Raw genomic sequence first — 21,222 nt, 5'->3', positions numbered from 1 at the left:
CCCACCCCCCGCCTCCATTGTTATTCCCTGCATTGCTATTCTCCAAACAGAGCACACATTCATCATTCAGTCTTGTGCCTTTCTTGCGGTCATGGCCAGGGAAAAAAAGGAACCTTTTCAGGTCTGTGCTTGTAAATGACCTGCCGCAAAAGGGTTTATTAAGTCACCTCCCCTCCCTTCTCCTAACCTACTTCCTGAAGACACAGAGGAGGAGAGGGACAGACACAAAGAAAGGAGACAGATCGACAGACAGAAAGACAGGACAGGACAGGAGCGGGAATAGAGTACATTTGTCCTTCGTCCAGATTATGCTCAAATAGAGCTACATCTAATGATTATTTTCGAAAAGTAATCAGGTCCACACATCTGTGGTCAAAACATCGTCATGACCACAAAATAATAACTTGGAACGAGATATGCCAGTGTACCCAGCACCTGCAAAGAATTAATGAATGGATGTGTGCGCCTTCTGATGGTTTGTTTAATAATAAAAAGAGCCATCACGGGTTCCCGATGTCTTCAAATTGCTTTTTTTGTCCAACTAACAAAAAACAGATGATGCTAAATCAAACAGAGAAAAGGAGCAAATTCTCTCACATTTGAGAAGCTGGAAGCTTGATAAATTACTAATGACACATGTTGTGTTGTCTGTCTGTGCTGGAAGCAGGACCCTTCCTCTGCTTTAGGAATGTTTTTAGTTGACTTACTCTTTATTCAAACTGCAAAATGCAGATGCAGATTTTGTGCTCTAAGACTGACTCGACTTGACTGCTGTCCATAATTTTCTGACGTTTGTCAAATCTATTCATTTGCCTTATTTTGTCAGCATTATGCTCAATCCAGAGTTGATCAAACTCTGTTGAACCCTGTCAAACCATTTTTCTATGTATTGTATCTCCCTGCACTGGTTTTGTAGCTCTTCATTATCAATAACTAAAATGTTGCCAGATTCATCCTGTCATCTGCTGCAAATACAAGCCTGGGTGACATATTGACAACATATATAATTGAAACAGGGCAGATGGAGAGAAAAAAAACTTCAGCCAACTTGCACCCAACAGCAAACCAATCAATTGATGGAGAGGAATCAAATCTGCGTTATGGAAAATATTGAACACACAGCATTCAACAATTGGGACCACTACATCAAATAAAGCATTAATTGTTGAGAGGGGGGGCACCTCCTCCTCCAAAAAGGGTTCACGCTGATAATCTTGTGCGGTTAATCTTTGCGAGCAGTTTAATTAATTTGCCGGCATAGGTGTTCACACACATAATCTGATTGAACAGGCTGAATCAATCATTCAGACAAGCCTCGGGCGCTCAAGGAGACGAGCACGATAAACCTCTTCCCTCATCATCCTCCTCAACACACACACACGCGACGCCAGTAACGGGACATAAACAACATAAAAATCTCCTCAAGAGGTCTCACACCACTAAATGTGGGCCAGATCAGATTAGATTTTGGGGACGTGCTGAATTAAATCACTCCGCCGCACATCTCCAAATGACACACATGTCGGGCGGTGAATACATTTTCCTGAAGACAAAGTGTCATCTATTCATTCATAATCCGCTTTTATTAAAACGCGGCTCGTCGGTGCGTATTTGTCTCCACCACGGTGCACGGAGGAAGAAAGCGGACCACCGGCACAACAGAAACAAACATAAACGTCTCAAAATGTTCCACACCGGCCCCGTTTTTCCACATCAGACATGGCTACTACAACTCTACTGTGGGGATTAGAGGTGCCATGTAGGACAGGGATGCTGATATTACACAATGGGAACACACCGTCACCCACCTTTGTCATCTCGGAGCTGTGATGTGATGTGACGGTGATTTCTTTTCCCCTGCACGGGCTCCGTGTCCCGGCCACCCGGCTGACTGCTGCCTGCCCCCGCTTTTCTGTCCTCCTCTTCTTCTTCCTCTTATTTATCTTCTTTATTTTTTAGGAAAGCCTCTGTTTCTCCTTCTCCTCGCCTACAGTTGGCTCCCCTTCCTCTGTTTGGTGATTGTTCAGGTGTCGCAGTCAGTGAGGCAGCAGATCCGCTGTCTGTCATCAGAGGCTCCTCGCGACTCCTCGTGCAACAAAACGGGAGACTGTCGCCTCTCTCGCTCTCTCTCTCTCTCCCCCCCCCCCCCCTCTCTCTCTCTCTCTCTCTCTCTCTCTCTCTCTCTCTCTCTCTCTCTCCCTCCCCTCTCTCTCTCTCTCTCTCAATCTCTATTTCTCTCGTTTTCTCTCCAGCCAATGCGCGCGCGTTTGTGTCTGTGATGCGGGGATGAATAGCCTACTACTGGGCTTGCGCACGCACACAGCAATATGGTTATCTCTCTCTCACACACGCACGCACGCACACACACACACACACACACACACACACACACACACACACACACACGCGCACACACACGCGCACATACTTGAGTGAAGGCTCAATGTGAACGCTTAATGTTACACAGCTCTGTTTACCCTTTATTCTAGTAGATCTTTTTTGTGTGTAGCTTTTTGTTTTTATTTCACACTTTCTTTGGCAAAGTAAACGTCTGTTTCCCATGCCAATAAAGCCCTTTGAACTGAATGGAACTGAAGGCTTTAATACTGCTTGTGTCTTTATTATGAGCTACATGTGTCTTGCTACTGTATTGAGCTTCAGTATGAAAGCATCTGTCATGCAAATAAAGTTCATTTGAATCTGAACTGGAAGTTGATAGGTGAAATTTACAGCAGCCCAGGGGCTCATTTAGTGATTAGTGGGCCAGAGGCAAAACCGTGAACGGGGCCCCCCCTTATGCATTATTGTAAACCTTTTCCTCACAGAGAATGTTATTGTAATTACTGAAGATACTGATTGTTATAATTGCAAGCTTTTGTCTCTGTTCCTACAAACTGTTTCCTGCTCCAAGTGTTTCTGGATTGTTATCCTCTAAAAGTGATACAAAATTGTGAAGATAAGTTTATTTATTTTTGGGAGTAGGCTACTCACAGCCTGTGAAAACCCACAAGTCCTCCAAATTGGTTTGTTACTGCCCTCCAGCATAACACATGCCCCCTATCGTCATGACAACGTTCCCTTCAAAAATGCTTAAAAATCACCCGGTAAAAAGGAAATCCATTTTGTGACACTGCAATGGATAAGCTTATTACAGTAAGGCAAAAAACAACAGCAAACAACAAACAATACTGTTTTTGATACTGTCATTTTTCCTGGGGAGTTCAGCCTTGTGAAAACAGTTGAATGTTCTGTGGTACTGGAAGAGATTTTTAAAGGCTGAGAAAATAACCTTTGATGACCCTTGAAAGATGCATTTAGTTGCATTCTGGGATATGTAGGATATCTCTGCTTCTCCTGCTGAGCATTGAGTATTCTTTTTTTTTTTCAATGGGTTTCTTGTGAGTCCTCCAACATTAGGGAAGTGCAATACTTACTGGCTCGAGCACCCCTTTAATGGTCTCTTGCAGGGGTATCTTGGGGGTTTAGGGGTTTAAGACACTACCATAACTTCCCTGATCCAAGCCCGCCTGAAGATCTTTGTTGCGTGTCATTCCCTATCTCTTCCCCTCATTTACAGTCAGCTCTATACTGCACACTATCCAATAAAAGGCAAACAAAATACTTTTAAAAAGGCCCTTTTTGTTGGGCACTTTCTTGATGCTCATACCCAGTTTTGTGACATTTGGGCCCAAGATGTGTCTGTGCACACTGCAGTCCACCTAAATCCATTGCATTTTTCTCTATATTCTGTAGTATTACTCATCTACATTTATATTGACTATACTGTATAGGTTTATTTGACCCTATTTGTATGCTTTTCTGTATATCATTTCTAAAGTTAGTCATTATAAGTTGCTGCAACTCAATACCAAGTTTTAAAAGACTTCTAGTTTTCTTACACAGTTCCAGTATAGACTTATAATGAGTCACTGGTAGCCTACTTAAAAGACAATTTATAGCTGGTGACCTTATTGTGCTTTCTGGCTTTTAAATCCCACTACTTTTTGATGTTATCTTTGTGTCGCTCTGTAATAGTTGTTTTTTTAACAAGGCTACGAATCCCTGCTGGATCATGACAGACAGATTGTTTTGAGTATAATCTGGGGCGTACTGATTAAATGAGGTATTGTGTTTGGTAGCCACAGTGCAGCATATTGCGTCCTCCATATGGGTCAATTTTCCAGGGAGGAACGGGAGACTTTGATTGGACAATGTAGTAGTTCAATCAAACTACTGAATAATAAGAGATAAGTGTGTGTGTGTGTGTGTGTGTGTGTGTGTGTGTGTGTGTGTGTGTGTGTGTGTGTGTGTGTGTGTGTGTGTGTGTGTGTGTGTGTGTGTTGGATGGGGGGACTTTAATGTGCTGAGTAATATTTGTGGTATTCACCAATATGGTTGTAGGATGTGCAATATCTGGTAGGGCACTGGTGTAATATTTTTTATTTGTTACAGTATTGTGCAGTTGTGCATTTGGGCATTGTGCAATACATAAGTTATTGATCACAGCATGATTTAACGGGAAATGTGCAATCTGGGTAGAATTAAGTGCAATATGAGGGGGAGGATGTGCTCTGGGTTCTTTCTCTTTCTTCTGTGAGTGAGTGTGAGGTCTTGTGTGAGGTTTATTGGATGTTTATTGAACGCATTTGGATGAGATAATGTGTGCTTATGTTTTTAATGTATGTTTACTGTATATTTATTGTGTTTATGTGCGACGCGCCACCATTTCTTGTTCCCTCGACTGCCCAAGACAAATTGATCCTATAGGAGACAATAAAGGCTTATCTTATCTTATTTTATCTTATCTTAATGTTGTCTCTTCTTCCTATTGATCCTCTCTGTGATGAGCTGTAGAGTTTGTCCACAGCTTGTTAAACACCTCAGTGACATTATAATTCATTGTTTTTAGCTGGTTTGTGGGTGAGCAGTAATGCATGACATCACTGTGCTGAATGGACTGGATTGGTTGGATGGATGATTTTGTTTCCTCTCCCGCCTTTTTCATGGTCTGCAGTTGATTTAATTGGTAAATGCAAGGAGAGGTGTTTCTAAATTTGATTTTGTTTTCTTAGCAAATGTCATGTGTTCACTGTAGCTATACAGACAGCTCTTAATAAGTCACCCCCTCTGCTTGGAAACCAGTATAGTAATATATTAAGATCCACAACACAACCACAACACCCTATAATTACGTTTATTGACTTCATCCATACAGGAATCAGGTAAAAATGACATGAGGGGAAATGTAGAATCGACTGCACACCATCAAGAATTTGTTAAGGCTACTTTTATCCTGAAGTGCATTTACTTCTATGAGCTATCCACTATTTTTTACATGTATTTTATGATTATTTGGCTTTCACTTGATCATAGCAGATACTCCGGATTTTGATTTGAAAGCTTCTTGCACTCTGTGACTGACAAAATAGCTTATTCAGTTTCTCTACAATATACCAAAAGCGGACGTCCATCGTTTTTCCATTGAATGAATGCTACAGACCTGTCTTCTGTGTTTCGTCTAAAGTTCGGAAAAAGAAGTGAAACCAGGACAAAGTCACAGACCATGCATTTTTACAAACATGGCCCCTGTTCCCCGTACGCCTGCAGAAGGTGAGGGGCTCCGCTGCTAGACGCCGTCCCCTGGACACGCTTGGCTTCATCTTCCAATTGAGCTGTCAGGGTGCAATCAGCGACATGGAGAGCACTCAGGCTGGGCTGTGACATTACTCTGACCTCTGCAGGGGCTGTCACACCCTAACAGGCCCCACCGCCCCGCCTCTCAGGAGCTGAATAATTCAGCGTCGTGAGGTTGTATGCGGTGTGGCAAGTAAAGCAAGGCCAGCGTAAATAGTTTGATTCCCTTTGGGATCAGCCAAGCTATTCATTTGTTGTGAGGCACACTGGACATCAGTGCACACTATGTAGGCTATTTATAACTGTTTTTATCACTGAATTTCATTGCCATCACTGCAATCTGTCAGGCTCCAGCAAAGACATGTTATTAAATTGAATTTTATTTCATATACTACTTGGACTTTTTTGGATATTTTTAAAAAATAAACTTTTGTGTTTTCATGTTTTGACATTCTTCATGGATCTTTTATGGTTCGACAAAGTTAAAATATAGCAAATTAGGGCTTATGAAACCTCTTCAAAACCTTTTGGATAAACTCAAAGCTGCACAGCCAACTAAAAACAACAAAACTCAATTTCAAGGTAGAGATATGAAGTTTTAACCTGAAAGCAGTGATACTCTTCTCGTTTTAAAAAAACGGTTGTTGTTGTTGTTTTGACTATGTTTTACTTACCAAATGTATTCACAACACAATTATTGAGCCATATTGATTCACAAAGCTCATCAATTTGCCTGCACAATCTTGATTGTTTTTTTACTTGATTCTGTGACTTAGTTCAACATCTGCTTTGTTGTTGTTCATGAGCATATTTTTTATGTTTAATAAGTAAGAGGAACCAAGTTGAATTCCTTGTGTGACTGTAATTTATGTGCTGTTGGTTTTCCCTGAAGAAGAACAATGCAAATGTAATTTGTGATGTAAATCGCAGTTGGAGTGCAAAATCCCTTAATGAATTTGACAAGCAAATCTCTCAAGGACAACATCAAGTAAAGAAATTAGAAACAAATTAAAAACTATAATGAACCATTCTTCGCAATCTGGCACTTTTCCTGGAACAAATGTGAACCTTTAATATGTTAAATACATTAATAAATAAAGGGATGTCCTACAATTTCCTGCCACTTAACAAGTTCATGTTAAAACTCTGTGGCTTCCTGTTAATACATCTCTCTCTATTTGTCTCTCTAAAAAACAACTAACAAGAAAGAACACCTTTGTTCTGATACACCTGTTAGATCTCTGCATTGGCTTTAGTAGCTATGGCATGTGTCATATCCACTCAACCTGTTCTCATTCCGAACTCATAAAATAAGGACGTTTGGACAGTGGCTGTCAGCGTCTGATGCGACGAAAAAGGCGTCTTTCTTTCTGTAACACACCGGGGAGAGCAGCAGTTAGATAGGATTTAGCGAGGTGGTATGTAAGGGCGAATTTACTTTTAGCGTCAATAAGAACGACAAAGGCACCTGACCAAGCGTCCATATTTTACGAGATGGGTGTGAGAATGTGTTGATCCACTGCATGTGTCATATCCACTGCGCCACCACCACCCTAGAATTTTATATGTTCAAATTAAAAATGTTCTGAACACTTTGAGGACCTCTTCCTCTCTCTGTTGGCTGAGGATCAAAGTTCATTCAAGACCTTGGATACAGTGATTCATAAAACAACGACACTACAAGGTCCACTTAGCTGCTATGGAGCTACTGGAATGGTAATAATTTGGGATTTTAAACTACTGTCCTAAATTGATTTTCAATCACAGGCCTTATAATTGATTACAAAGTCCACAAAGCACCATGTGGCCTAATTCTTTGACCTGCTTATCTAATATAATATAATTTAATACAGTAGGTCATCTGTGGTTACACCAAGGGTTAATGCAAAAGTTGGTGAAGCTGTTGAAGAACACATTTGTTCATGATACACCTGTTGGGTCTCTGCATTGGCTATAGTATGCATTTCAGTCCTTTTTGTATCTGTGTGAAGGACATTTCTTCCCCGCTCTAAAAACAAAGTTTTGCTCGCCTTGCTTCCTTGCATTAGTAGCTGTAACAAGAGCTGCTTCACCTTCTTCAAGTTTTAAATAAGAAAAATAAAAGAGTCCAGGTTAGTGCTAACAGTGTGGAGGGGGAGGAGGTAGGGGGATAGTGCCTCATTTAGTTCAGATAAAACCTCTACTGTTCCAAACAGTGCTGTCAACACGTCCTGTCAGCGCAGCTGCACACTGCCCTCTGACACATACACACACACACACACACACACACACACACACACACACACACACACACACACACACACACACACACACACACACACACACACACACACACACACACACTTCTCTTTGTCAACTTCTTCCTTTTGCTTCCTCATACCTTTTCTTCCTCTTTCTCTCCCTCCATCCCTACTTTCTTCTCTTTTCCTCCTTTCTTTTCTCTCTCTGAATCTGCTGTGGACAATGTTCATGTAGTGATTTGGTTTCACTCTGCTCTGTGGTCTCTTGTGTGTGTGTGTGTGTGTGTGTGTGTGTGTGTGTGTGTGTGTGTGTGTGTGTGTGTGTGTGTGTGTGTGTGTGTGTGTGTGTGTGTGTGTGTGTGTGTGTGTGTGTGTGTGTGTGTGTGTGTTAGTGAAATCCCCCTCCCCTGGGCTCAGGTGTCACCACAGTTCTCCCTCCACTCCTTTGAACGGAGAGCTCAGCTCCGAGGATCAACATAAGGGCAAAGGTTTTAGACAGTTTACCATGTACAGAATAAATTAGCTGCTTCTGTGTGGACGATGTGTGTCAGATGGAGAGCAAAACGCACACACAAGGCAGTGTTTTGAGCCTGGTGCACACTGTCTCAGCCCTCTCAAAGCCCGTGGTCATATTACTGAGCATGGGTCAAAGGTCAAAGCCAATGAGCCACCACAAACAGAAGAAGCTGTGTTCTAACTGAGCTGCCACTCTGCTTTCTTCTGTGTAAAACAGCGGCCTCTTGGTGTTGTTTTGACGCAACAACGGACACGTCTGTGAAGGTTCTCAGTCATCCAGGTCATAGTTATCCAACGAAGGGTTCAAATCAAGGGCAGTTGGTTAAATGTGCTTTCGAAGACATTTTGTCTCTTATCCGAGCGACGACTTCAGTTCTGAATGAACGGTAGGGAAACTCAGCTATTTAACCTCTGCAGGGTTGTTGTCAAGATGATCGATGCGGCTTTGTTCGTTAGTGCTCCTGGCTGTTGTAACAACAGTTGTTATGGTGATTGGAGAAAGTCGAGGCCAAGTCTGAACAACCATTGTTGGCATTTTCAGATAAGGCCAAATGTGAGCGTTTTTTTATCTTCCTGGAAAAAGACAAAAGGACAACATTGTAAGTGGGGGATAAGTGGTGTTGCAGACCTCCTCCCCTGTTAAAGCGTAACTCTCGCCAAAATGCAACCTAGGGTCTTTTTGTGAATGTACCCGAGTCAAACTTTCATTTAAAAGCATATTTAGAACGGAATCAGCACTTTTAAGATTTACCGTATTTTCGTTTTACGGTCAAATGGCCTTTTGAATGGGAGCCCTAGGGGCACTTTCATGCTAGCCTCAAAATAGCTATTTTTAAAACACTAAGAAGGCTCGACACAACATGAAACTTTGCTAGAAGTATCACCAGGGTCTCTACACCTTAACGAAAGCATTGAGAACATTGTTTGTGTACACATAGTTTACTAAAAAAGAAAGGTTTTGAACAACTCACTGTAACTGCTGGTCTTCCGGTCGCCGTCTATCGAGCCAGTCAAAAACAGTCGAGGGAGGAGAGTAAAGATGGAAAGCTCCAAAAGCTCAGTTCCATATAAATGCACGGATAATTCGTTGTTTTGTCGTTAGTGAAACACAATATTGACCTTGTAGTTGAAAAAAGGAGCCTCATATAAGAATGACATTTCCTTCTATGGAGATCGCCTATTTTTGACTGGGAAAATGGCGGATAGCGTAAACAACAACTGCTAACGTGAGTTGCTCAAAACCTTTCTTTTAGTAAACTCTGTGTAGACAAACAATGTTGTCAATGCTTTCGCTAAGGTGTAGAGCCCCTGGTGATACTTTGAGCAAAGTTTCATGTTGTGTCGAGCCTTCTTAGTGTTTTAAAAATAGCTATTTTGAGGCTAGCATAAAAGTGCCCATAGGACTCCCATTCAAAAGGCCATTTGACCGAAAAACTAAAATACGGTAAATCTTAAAAGTGGCGATTCCGTCCTATTGAATATGCTTTTAAACGAAAGTTTGACTCGGGTACATTCACAAAAAGACCCTAGGTTGCATTTTGGCGAGAGTTACGCTTTAAGCAGTTTCTCCATCTAGGTGTGACAAACCCGGATGTGACATGTGTGTCACATACATGTGACATGTGTCCCTCCTGGATGTCACATCATGTGTGAATGGCAATGATGGTCTTTCAGACTTGGGCTCGGGTGTCTCTAACGACCATAATGACTATGTCGTAACAACAGCCAGGAGTACTAACGAACGAAGCAGTATCTATTATCTTAACAACGACCCCACAGAGTTTAAATATGTGTTTCCCTACTGTTCAGTCAGAACTGAAGAAGATGATGATGACAGACAAAACATCTTCAAAGCACCTTTAACTGAATCCAGTTGCCCTTGATTTGAAACCATTCTTCTGATAACAGCGGACACGTTTCTGGATCAACAGCCTCTGTAGAGGAACACACATGCAGAGCAGCGAAATGTGTGTCACTCTCTGAACTCATCATTCCAAATTTAGTTTGAGGGGGTTCGATTTTAGAAGCTTTTATTTTGGACTTGCAACCCAGATTGTTAGGCCACATCACAGTCATCTGCTACCTCCTGTGGCTTATCTCTGCTATCAAAGAAGATGAAAAGAGATATGGTAGGGATGTATAGATAACACACACACACACACACACACACACACACACACACACACACACACACACACACACACACACACACACACACAAGCACACACACACACTGGTCTCCTCTGTAAAGCAGTCATCAGCTTAGTTGTGATCTCTCCCATACGGAACGCAGAGCTTAATCTGCAGATCAACTTAATAACAATAATCTATACACATTATAAAATTGAATTGGAGGCCACCACATCACTATTACTGCTTAGAATCTTCAGGGTGGTTTATCTGTACGCTACAATCTTCTGGTCCAGATAATCCCCTCCTCCTCCTCTGACCCTGATAAAAAAAACATAGCTGTTTCTGCACTGTTCCTATGCGCACATACACTTGCAGAATCCCTCATCATTCATTACATTTCTAAGCCTGCTTTACCTTACTGAATGTGTCTCTCTCAACCTGAAGGCATCATTGGTTTCTATTCACTTCACTATGCTATGAAAACCAACATTGATCAGATCAGTGCAGTTGCAGGTAGTCAGCACCTGGTGGCGGTAACGTGCGGCAACGTGCGACAACGTCACTGTGACCTCATAAACATGGCCGCGGCCGTTAGCAGCAGGTACAGCTGGTTCGTTTCCGTTTCTAGAAAAGTGGGAAGTTATCTGTTCAGTTCATCACTTTTCATCGCCCAGGCGGCGACGTGCACTAACAAGATGGACTCTATGAGACCAACCAAGGTTTGACAGTAATTCCTGTCATCTTTTAGCCTCATGTTTTGCTGTGTCGCGACATCATTTTACCCGTAATAAAAATAATGTCAAAACAAAAGCATGCCTTATTCAGCTGCTGTTGCGTGGTCTGACAGTCAACATGATTAAGTCCAGTGTTGCTGCGCAGTTAGATAATGGGCTAAGTGTACACGCTGCAGTTACATTATATTATCCATAAATGTTATTAACTACAGGTGTTTCATGTTTGTTTTTTTCCTCCACAGCTGGAGTTTGCAGTGCAGATGACATGTGAGAGCTGCGCAGTTAAAGTCAGAGCTGCTCTGGAGGGTAAACCAGGTAATAAAGCATTTAAAGGTGTACTGGTGCTGTAAAAGGAGCTCTTGATGCATGTTAACGTCATCTGAAACACTGATGTTTGTCATCTGGAACTGACCGCTCTTTTTAACGGTGTACAAGCAACAGTGCAACTGCTCTAGTTTCTAGTAGTTGACACAGCGGAGGACCATGACACAGCAGATCTTGTCAGCCAGTTTGTTTGTGGCTGGCCTTTCTTCATGCATTCCAGTGCACAATGTATCATGTCATATTACTCAGCAAGGCAAGTTTCTTTATGTAGCACACTTTATTACAAGTAACTCAAAGTGCTTTACATTAAAATCCATTAGCCTACATGTACAGGCTTTTACAGGATAAATTCCTAATACTCAACTGTGAAGTTTCTCAAAAGAACTATATGTGTAATTTAGCACGAATTATTGGCCAAAATATCAGAACTTTAAATTGGTACACTTTCAATTTATTAATCCAAAGTGAATGTTAAGCTGGTGTAGCCTACATAATATAAGTCAGTGCACAGCAGATCAGCTAAATGTACAATATGTCTACATGAAATGTAACAGATATGAAGAGGAGTGTTTCCAATATTTAAGAAATGATTAGTTAACATGTACTTGGGTTTAAAGCCACTTGAGCAGCTTTTTCAAGAAATTTCCTCTAGAAATCAGCAACTGCTTTTCAACTTACTAATATCACAGTCTCTGAACGCTGTCTCTCCTTTCTCCTGTAGTACCAAATGTCATCATTCTTTCCAGAACTTATGAAATCATTGAAACAAAATACTCAAATGTCAAAACACGCATCCCCTAAAGAATCCCATATCCATTTCACAGACAGGCACAGAAACTACTCATAAGCGTGAGCAAATAGAAAAGTGACACAAGGGTATTCCATCAGAATCAGAATCAGAAAGGGTTTTATTGCCAAGTACTTTTTTTAACACATACAAGGAATTTGTTTTGGTGTTGTTGGTGCACGTCACACATTCTTTAGATGGAATATTAAACAATGTAAGTATTGGTACAAACAATATAAGTATATTTACACAGTATGTATTAAGGTAAAAATAAAGAATAAATAAAGATATATAAATAAAAAATAAAGAGCAAAGAGCATTTAGAGTGTTGCAGTATAAAACAAAAAAGCAGCCTCACATTTGAGAAGATGGAAGCAGATGTTTGTCATTTGGCTTATACCATTCATTTGTATTTTATTTTTGCCTGCATTTGTGTAACTTCTCTCTGTTTGTGTACCTATCAGATAGGGCTGCAACTAACGAGTAATCTGTTGATTATTTTCTCGATTAAATGATTAGTTGTTTGATCTATAAAAATGTCAAAACATGGTGAAAAATGTGGATCAGTGTTTCCCAAAGCCTAAGATGACGTCCTCAAATGTCTTGTTTTGTCCAAAACTCAAAGATATTCAGTTTACTGTCACAAAGGAGAGAAGAAACTAGAAGATATTCACATTTAACAAGCTGGAATCAGAGAAATCTTATTTTTTTTAATACAAAAATGACTCAAACGATTAATCGATTATCAAAATAGTTGGTGATTAATTTAATAGTTGACAACTAATCGATTAATCGCTTCATCGTTGCACCTCTACTATCAGATGATAATTTTGCTGTCAATGTGTTTGCAGGAGTGACGTCTGTCAGTATCGATGTCGGTAAGGAGGAGGTGTTGGTAGAATCGGCTCTGACCAGTGCAGAAGTGCAGGCTCTGATAGAGAGCACTGGACGCAGGGCCGTGCTGAAAGGCATCGGAGGATTAGAGCAAGGTGAGAAATCACAGGACAGGTGTGGGGCTGGGTGTCAAACATCAATACTTTCTGGTACTGACCAAAATGCGTCTGTAACATTAAGTATTGGAAATGTCCAAGTACCAAAAGTCTGGTCAAATTTGTAGTCGTGTTTACCTTTTCTTGAATAAGATATTTTCTCACTTAAATCAACTGTAGACCATTCATTCTTCTTTACTAAATAAAAAAAACAAAGTAGAAAAATCCAATCTATACCTAGCCCTAAACAGAGTGTGTGTGTGTGTGTGTCAGGATAAATTAAAAAAATGTTAGAAAATATTTTTGACTGCCTTAAAGGTACCGTGTGAAGTTTTCTTGTAAACAAACAAAAGTCACCAAAGCTTATTGTGTGCCTCCTTGAAGTCTAACAAACGTGTTGAATGCATTTCCTTCCTCCATAAAACATTTGCAAACTTACTTGCCAGCAGTCTTTTTCTTCCTGACCTTTGTTGGCGCCTGTTGCAGCATATCTAGGTGTTTTACCGCCACCTGTGAATCAGTTGAATTGTGTAAATTGTGGGCAGGACCCATCCAGGTGTATCACGTCACCTGCATGTGCCCAAAATAAACAAAACAGGGATCCACAAATAGAAAAGCAGCTCTATAGCGCTACAAGAGGTTAAAAGCTCCTTTTATGCACAATATGGGATGGGAATTTAGCTTTTAAAGGATGGATAAATTGGCAGACAAAAGTCCTTTAACAGTTTAAGTAACGGACAATTCCGGTGCAAAATGAACCTAGGTGTAACAGATGTGTACACACTCTGTTGCTCTCTGGGACATGTTTTCATGCTAATCGAATGAGTTTGTAGCTTGAAAGACGCTAGCGCGGACCGCTGATTAGCTTACAACGCTAGTATTCGGGGCACAGGGAACGTAAAAACAAATTGCTATTTATACCACTAAAAAGGCTCAAAATATCACCAAACTTCAACGGTAGCATAATGAGGGTACCAAAATGTTAACCGAAGCATTGAGAACTTTGTAAGTGTACAGACAGTTTATTGAACGAAGAGCTGCGGGAGCTCCGTGAAAGGGCTACGAGAGAGAGAGAGCTACTGGGGGTCAATGCCGCAACACAGCCTCGTACTTTGGGAAACTGGTGGTGTACCTCCGGACATTGTGAAGCTATGGCCACCGAACAGGAGTGTCTGTGTTGCAAGGAGTGGGACCTGTTGCATCGCGATGCCCAAGAGACGCAGTGTTTTGTACAGTCTGAAGATTTCCCCTCTCTGATAAACAGGGCTGTACTTGAAATTCTTTCGGCGACCCAGACCGGAGGGACCAGATGGACAGTTATCCACTGAGTAAGTACACTAGAGAAGTTATGCAGAGAGCGATTATTTCAGATATATTGAGCAAATTGCGGCGGCATGTAAACATGAATGCGATTGTCTTTATAATCTATCTTTTCAATAAACTGTCTGTACACTTACAAAGTTCTCAATGCTTCGGTTAACATTTAGGGACCCTCATTATGCTACCGTTGAAGTTTGGTGATATTTTGAGCCTTTTTAGTGGTATAAATAGCGATTTGTTTTTACGTTCCCTGTGCCCAAATACTAGCGTTGTAAGCTAATCAGCGGTCCGCGCTAGCTTCTTTCAAGCTACAAACTCATTCGATTAGCATGAAAACATGTCCCAGAGAACGACAGAGTGGGTACACATCTGTTAATAACACCTAGGTTCATTTTGCGCCGAAACTGTCCTTTAAAGCTATAGTGCGTAGTTTCTGTCTCCCCCATGGGGAATTCTAAGTAGTGACAACAATTCTGTCGGTGCATCCACATGATACAGCCTTCCGTGATCGCGCTTCACCCCCACCCCTCCTCCACGCAGTTGCTACGTAGCCAAGGACATGGAGGATTAAAAAACATGATGGACTCGTCAGAAGAGGTCATTATCTTCACTTGAGTTTCTGCGCACGAAAGTCGCCGGACGACACCAGTTTCTAAACACAGCCATGCTGAGAAATACAGAGAGAGTTTTGTAGAGCTGATAGTCTTAATTAGCTTTGGATCAACTTAGGGCTGGGCGATATGGAGAAAATCAAATATCACGATATTTTTTGACCAAATACCTCAATATCGATACCGCAACAATATTGTTGTGTTGACTATTGGTGCTTTCACAAAATATTTACACAATGAGATTTTTGAGAAATAATCATCAGTAATGTGGATATAATGACTAAGTGGGTAAAGCCAAATAATAGTTACAAAAACAGTTACAAACAGTTACAACAGTCTGGTAAGTTCAGAAAATGACATCACTTTACTGTAATGCAGCCTTTAAAACCAGGAAAAGACAACACTTATGCCATATTACGATATCCAAAATCTAAGACGATATCTAGTCTCATATCACGATACTGATATAATATCGATATATTACCCAGCTCTAGATCAACTCATTTGGTAATGGCTTGAATGTAACGGACGTTATTATTATAAAGTTAGGCACTAAAGCTTTAATTGTGCCGTCATTGATCTCCCTGCAGTGCAGAGATGCTTGATAATTTAGACTTTAATGCAGCTTCAATTGTTGAGATATTGGGGCTGTTCTCACATCACTGGGTATCACAAGTAGAAAGCTCTAAATATAAGTGTGATTGCACATATTTAGTGTGCACTGGGATGTGATTACTCTGAGGTGGTCATGTTGGTACATATGTGACCGAATGCCAATGCATCCCTGACATCAATTGGGAAAGTTCCAAGTCAACGAGTACATGTTTAGCGCGGCTTACCTCTCAAACACAGCTGGTTATGGTTGACAGCATATCAGACAAGGATTTTAAGTCACAGTTTCCCTCCGACAAAATCGAATGTGAGCTGAGAAACATAATCTGATCAGAGGCAGTTACTTGAGACATATTTGTAATGCATTCTTTGCATTCTCATTGTTTAGGATGTACTGTGTTTTTATGACAGACCTGGGTTCAGCAGTGGCCATGCTGGCTGGTGTGGGAAAGATCCAAGGGGTGGTGCGTTTCCTGCAGCTGTCTGAGGAGCGTTGCTTGATTGATGGGACCATCGATGGGTTGGAGCCTGGACCCCACGGCCTCCATGTCCACACCCTGGGGGACCTCACACTTGGCTGTCTCAGGTAGGACCACTGTATTATAAGAGCTGCATGAAGGGAGTGGACAGGCTGGTCTGGTTTACACGAGAATGATAACACTGATCCATTTTACAGTGGGCAGCAAAGGAAAGAATTGACAGCAACAGCTCCCACAGTTAAACTTACAGTAGTAGTATGAAATTGCACTACAATTTAACTTCCCTTATAGATCCAATTTCTTTTTACAGTTGTGGAGAGCACTATAACCCCTTTGGAAGACAACACGGTGGTCCAGGGGACTCTGAAAGGGTATAGTCATGTCTGTTCCTAAGAACTCTTACTTTTCACTCCATGCTGTAGATCATTGGTGCCATAACATTTAGATGTAAAATAAGTAACTAAATAATTGATCCTCTTCTCCATAAATTCTGACAAACTCACTCCTGAGATTTAATAAATGTTCAACACCAAGCCAAATGTAAGATGTGATACCCCCTCCCAGATTGCTAAATATGTCCCACAGGAGCCATTTTGCGCAGTTCTGCTTCAGGTGCTAAATGTTCAATAAAGTGCGTGACAGAGAGCTCCAAGTCTAAGGCAGCGTTCCCTGGCTTTCATGCTGTATGCTCCTCATGTATTTACGTCTATGGCTCAGTGTTATTCATTCTCTGTGTGTCATTGTCATTGTCGTACAGCATGTAGGCGATCTGGGAAATATTGTTGCTGGACCAGATGGCAGAGCCTCGTTTAGACAAGAGGACCGTCAGCTAAAGGTAACGCAAAAACAAAGTTTTAGAAAGCAAAGATGTCGCATATCAACATCTAGTTTTTCAAAACAACACCAGATGACAGCTTTTAATTTTTTCTTCATCGATACCTTGGTGCACACGCTGCAGGTATGGGATGTGATTGGCCGATCGTTGGTGGTGGATACAGCGGAGGACGACCTGGGTCGAGGCAATCACCCTCTCTCCAAACAGACTGGGAACTCTGGGGAAAGGTGGGTCAACAACAGGGGTTTAATATGGGGGGCGTACAAAATAAGATGTGAGGTAAGATAAGCATTCTGATCCGGGCATTCAGTATTCATAGATGCATTCAGGAACCATTTGGAATCAGGTCTCTGAACCTCTCAGGGGATCCAACTCTTAAGCCGCCTACACATGATCCATGCTAAAACCGCTCTGCACTGGCTGTGCCATTGTTTTCCTATGGGGAGAGTGGTGGCGATAACTAGGAAGAAGCGCTTCCCTTGGCGTGGCACACCGCTCGAAATTGCCAGCAAGTGTTGCCACTCAAAGTTCAAATTATTTCAACTTTGATTTCTTTGCCGCTGACCTTTCGAAGAGCAACCAATGAGATAAGGAGGTAGCCAGAAGCAATGATGACGTATACCTGCGCTTCGCCTCTGAAGTGCCTGCACTATGCTCTGCGCCCTACTTTGCGGTTTTGCCTCTGATCATGTGTAGGCGGCTTCATGTTAATTTGTGAGTCTGTAGTATGTGGTGATGTTATTTTAGATTGCATTATATATGTAAGGTGTTTCTATTCATTGGTCTGTTTATTGCTGGTTTATACAGAGGGTGTATATGTTATACAGTATGTATGTATTTATAATGCCGTATTGTAATAGTGTGATATACCTTTCTGTTGTCTTAATTTTGGGTTGTTTTAAAAAGTCAAAATGAGGAATGACATTTTTTAAGGAAACAACACGACAAACAAGTCTCATGTAAATCTGTATTTAAAATCTGCTGTATTTTAAATGTATTTTTAAAAAACAGTATTAAATTGTGATAGATTTTGATCTCATACACAGCCCTTTTCTGTGTCAGTAATGCATTAGTTCCCATTTAAAGTTTTTGTTACTGCAGCTTGATTGAGTGAGTAAATCATTTCTTTATAAGACACCTAGTCAAAATGTGCATTTAATCGTTAATCTACAAAAAAAAAAAAATTCAAAACAATCTGTAAATGGACTTTTGAGTTGGGATTGTTTTGTCAAACCTTCAATGTTAGACTTAATATGATTAATTATTATATGAGCACTCTAATAAGCAGTTGTCAAGGGTTGGGGTTATCGAGACTTGGTCTTTTAAAGCAGATTTTCTTCATTGTTCCCTCCTCGACAGACTGGCCTGTGGAATCATCGCCCGATCAGCAGGTCTTTTCCAAAACCCCAAACAGATTTGTGCCTGTGACGGGGTCACGCTGTGGGAGGAGAGAGACAGGCCGATTGCTGGGAAAGGTCGAAGCAAGGCCAACACAGAGACACCGGCAGCACACCTCTGATCCTCGTACACAAAAAAATGCCGTATCTGTGACCTGTGTCGGGGAGTTAACAGAAGGGGCACCTCGGAGAGAAATGCAGAAGACATTTGTCGACAGAGGGTCAGAGCTGACGCAAGACAAAACACTGAGGGATATGTTTCCACACAGCTGGACAGACGACCAAAGAAAAATGGCCTTACTTTCATGATTTTCTTTTCTCTGTCATAAAATCGAATCCTCTTGTAGTCACAGTTACTGTCCTCTGAGGATTTTCAAATCACTGAAGCAGATTAAAACCGCCCGGGACTTTGTGAAAGTCAACTTTGATTAGCTAGATGTCCGTTAATACTGTTATGTTTGTATAACCAGTCGCCTCTGACACAATTGTTTCATAACTGTCTAAATTGATGTACTGGCTGCCTGGCACAAATGCACTTCAGTTTGGCCTCCTAAAAAAGTAGTAATGATTTGGTTTAAAAAAAAAAATTAAAAAAAAGATTTGGGAGGAAAATCAACACACAAATAGGATAACAAAGTGCTGTCATGCTAATGTTTAGGATATTTATGGTCGCAAAGCCCTCCAGCTGCAATAGGCCGAATGCACAGGATGCATCTCAACCTAAGGCTGCGTTCACATACACTAAGGCGGTCTGTCGGAAACGCAAGTCTTCCTATTAAGTTGAGATGGATTCAACTTTTGGAGAAACGCAACCGTTTCCCTGCATTGGCCAATTATATAACAGGCAATGAGACTTGTCGTCAGTCCGTTTTGAGGCGGTGTGAGAGTCCCGTACAGTAGGTGGTAAACCTCACTGCCTCTGTTGCTGCCACAGGAAAGTTTTTAAAAAAACCATGAGGGTGAAAATGGTTTTGAAAATGGATGGTTTTCTTCGTGAAATGAAGCCGCCTTCAAGTGTGGTCGGAAATGTCAAGATCTGACGAAAAACAACAATTGTAAAATATAAAGTCAGGTGCTACATTGGGGGATTAAAGATCACAACAGGACGTCACATAAATGGGCCATTTGTTGACACTCCCACTGCCGCGTAACCCTGCGGCGAATCACTGGACCGCCTGAGTGTATGTGAACGCAGCCTAACCAGTTGTGTTGTGATTGTGACGGAACTTGAAAAAAAAAAAAACTAGCCAAAAAGACACTAGTAATGTCCAAATAGATAGTTAAAAGTAAGGGATAAATGGCTGAAACGTTTAGCCTTGGCCACTCCAGGTGGTAGTCGTAGCCATAACGTGATTCCAGGATCAGGGATTCACATGTGCAGCCATGGATCTATTAAAGGGGCACAATGGGAGAGCGTTTGACTAAAGTTTTGGAACCACTGAGCTAACTCCGAACATGTGGAGGGAATCTCTACCAGTGTTAGCTGCATGTGGACCGAACATTTTTTTTCTTCCTGCATCAGTGTGTTCATTTGAAATCCATAAGGGGGTGTGAGTGACTTGGGTAAGAGAGGTTCGAAAGCTCGGGAGAGAGAGTCAAATTCCATCCAGAGTGAAAGGTCAAGGGGGGTTAAAATTTTGAGGGGGGGTTCCTCAAAGGATTGTGTGCTCAGCTGTTTTTTTTTAACACAGAGTTTGAGTGTACAGTTCCTTGATTGTTGCTGCAGCCAACTTGACATACATGTAATGCATACAGGAAACTTGACATTTTTCTGCTTCAAATCCTCTGTCGTCTTGTCACAAATTATACATGATGATTAAAGTATACAAGTAATACAATAATGTACAAAAGTTCAACCTGCTGATACTTGTTGATTTCTGTTAACACATTTTTTTTCTCTTGATGAAGACATCAAATTGGGACAGCGTGTGTATCGTATAATGTGTAGCAAGTTTTGCATTGATTTTCCATATTAAGCATCTGTCTTGTCCCGGTGAGGCCTGAATAAGCTTATTGAATTTTCCCCCAAATGTTCAGTCGGTGTTCTTTTTCCATTTGTGTCTGAGGGCTGTGGATTCAGTTTGAATGTAGGACTGCAATCAATGTTTGTTTATATTATTGATTCATGTTTGGATTTTTTTTTTTTTTTTCGTAATTTAGTCTATAAAATGTTCTTATCTGAATAGCCTTTTTTTCTGAAAAGCTGGAACATTTGAGAAGCTAATAATAGCTGTAATTTCCCTACTGGGGATCAATAAAAAGTATCAATTATTAAGCTGGAACCAGGGAATGTAATATTCTGCTTGAATCTGTAGAAATCTTTGTCAAACAAAGCCTGCATTAACCGTGATTTTGCTCTTGATCTGTCCTCTGTGGTTAAGCAAATATGTCTCATTTATGTTTTTCATAGCACATGATGAGCTCTTTAATTGAGCTCACTCACTTGTTGTTTCCTGTTACTTTGGAGCAGTACCTTGTGGCTTTGAGGCAGCCTTTTTTCTTCTAGTGGCTCTGATAAATTAAACAGAATTTTACATGGCATTGTGTACGTGTACTGTGTGTGCTTGAGTCATTTTTGTGAGGATTCAGCATCCTCCGGGTGCTGCAGCAG

General features: G+C 41.2%; 1 protein-coding gene across 2 annotated transcripts; it reads left to right on the top strand.

The window, feature by feature from the left end:
• Nucleotides 1–11,093: 11,093 nt before the first annotated feature.
• Nucleotides 11,094–21,150, top strand: ccs (copper chaperone for superoxide dismutase). Of its 2 annotated transcripts, XM_078276401.1 has the most exons (9): nt 11,094–11,242; nt 11,500–11,572; nt 13,220–13,357; nt 14,622–14,685; nt 16,289–16,486; nt 16,690–16,750; nt 17,137–17,214; nt 17,338–17,441; nt 18,574–21,150. In XM_078276401.1, exons 1-9 carry the CDS (start codon nt 11,102–11,104, stop codon nt 18,731–18,733), a joined length of 1,017 nt encoding a protein of 338 aa, XP_078132527.1. In that variant the 5' UTR covers nt 11,094–11,101; the 3' UTR covers nt 18,734–21,150. The 2 variants fall into 2 exon arrangements, with proteins under 2 accessions (XP_078132527.1, XP_078132528.1); XM_078276402.1 differs by lacking the exon at nt 14,622–14,685 and having other exon boundaries at nt 16,312–16,486.
• Nucleotides 21,151–21,222: the final 72 nt, after the last annotated feature.

Source organism: Sander vitreus, chromosome 19 (genome assembly GCF_031162955.1).
Source record: "Sander vitreus isolate 19-12246 chromosome 19, sanVit1, whole genome shotgun sequence".
Taxonomy (NCBI): Eukaryota; Metazoa; Chordata; class Actinopteri; order Perciformes; family Percidae; genus Sander; species Sander vitreus.
This window is presented reverse-complemented; position numbering and strand designations above follow the sequence as displayed.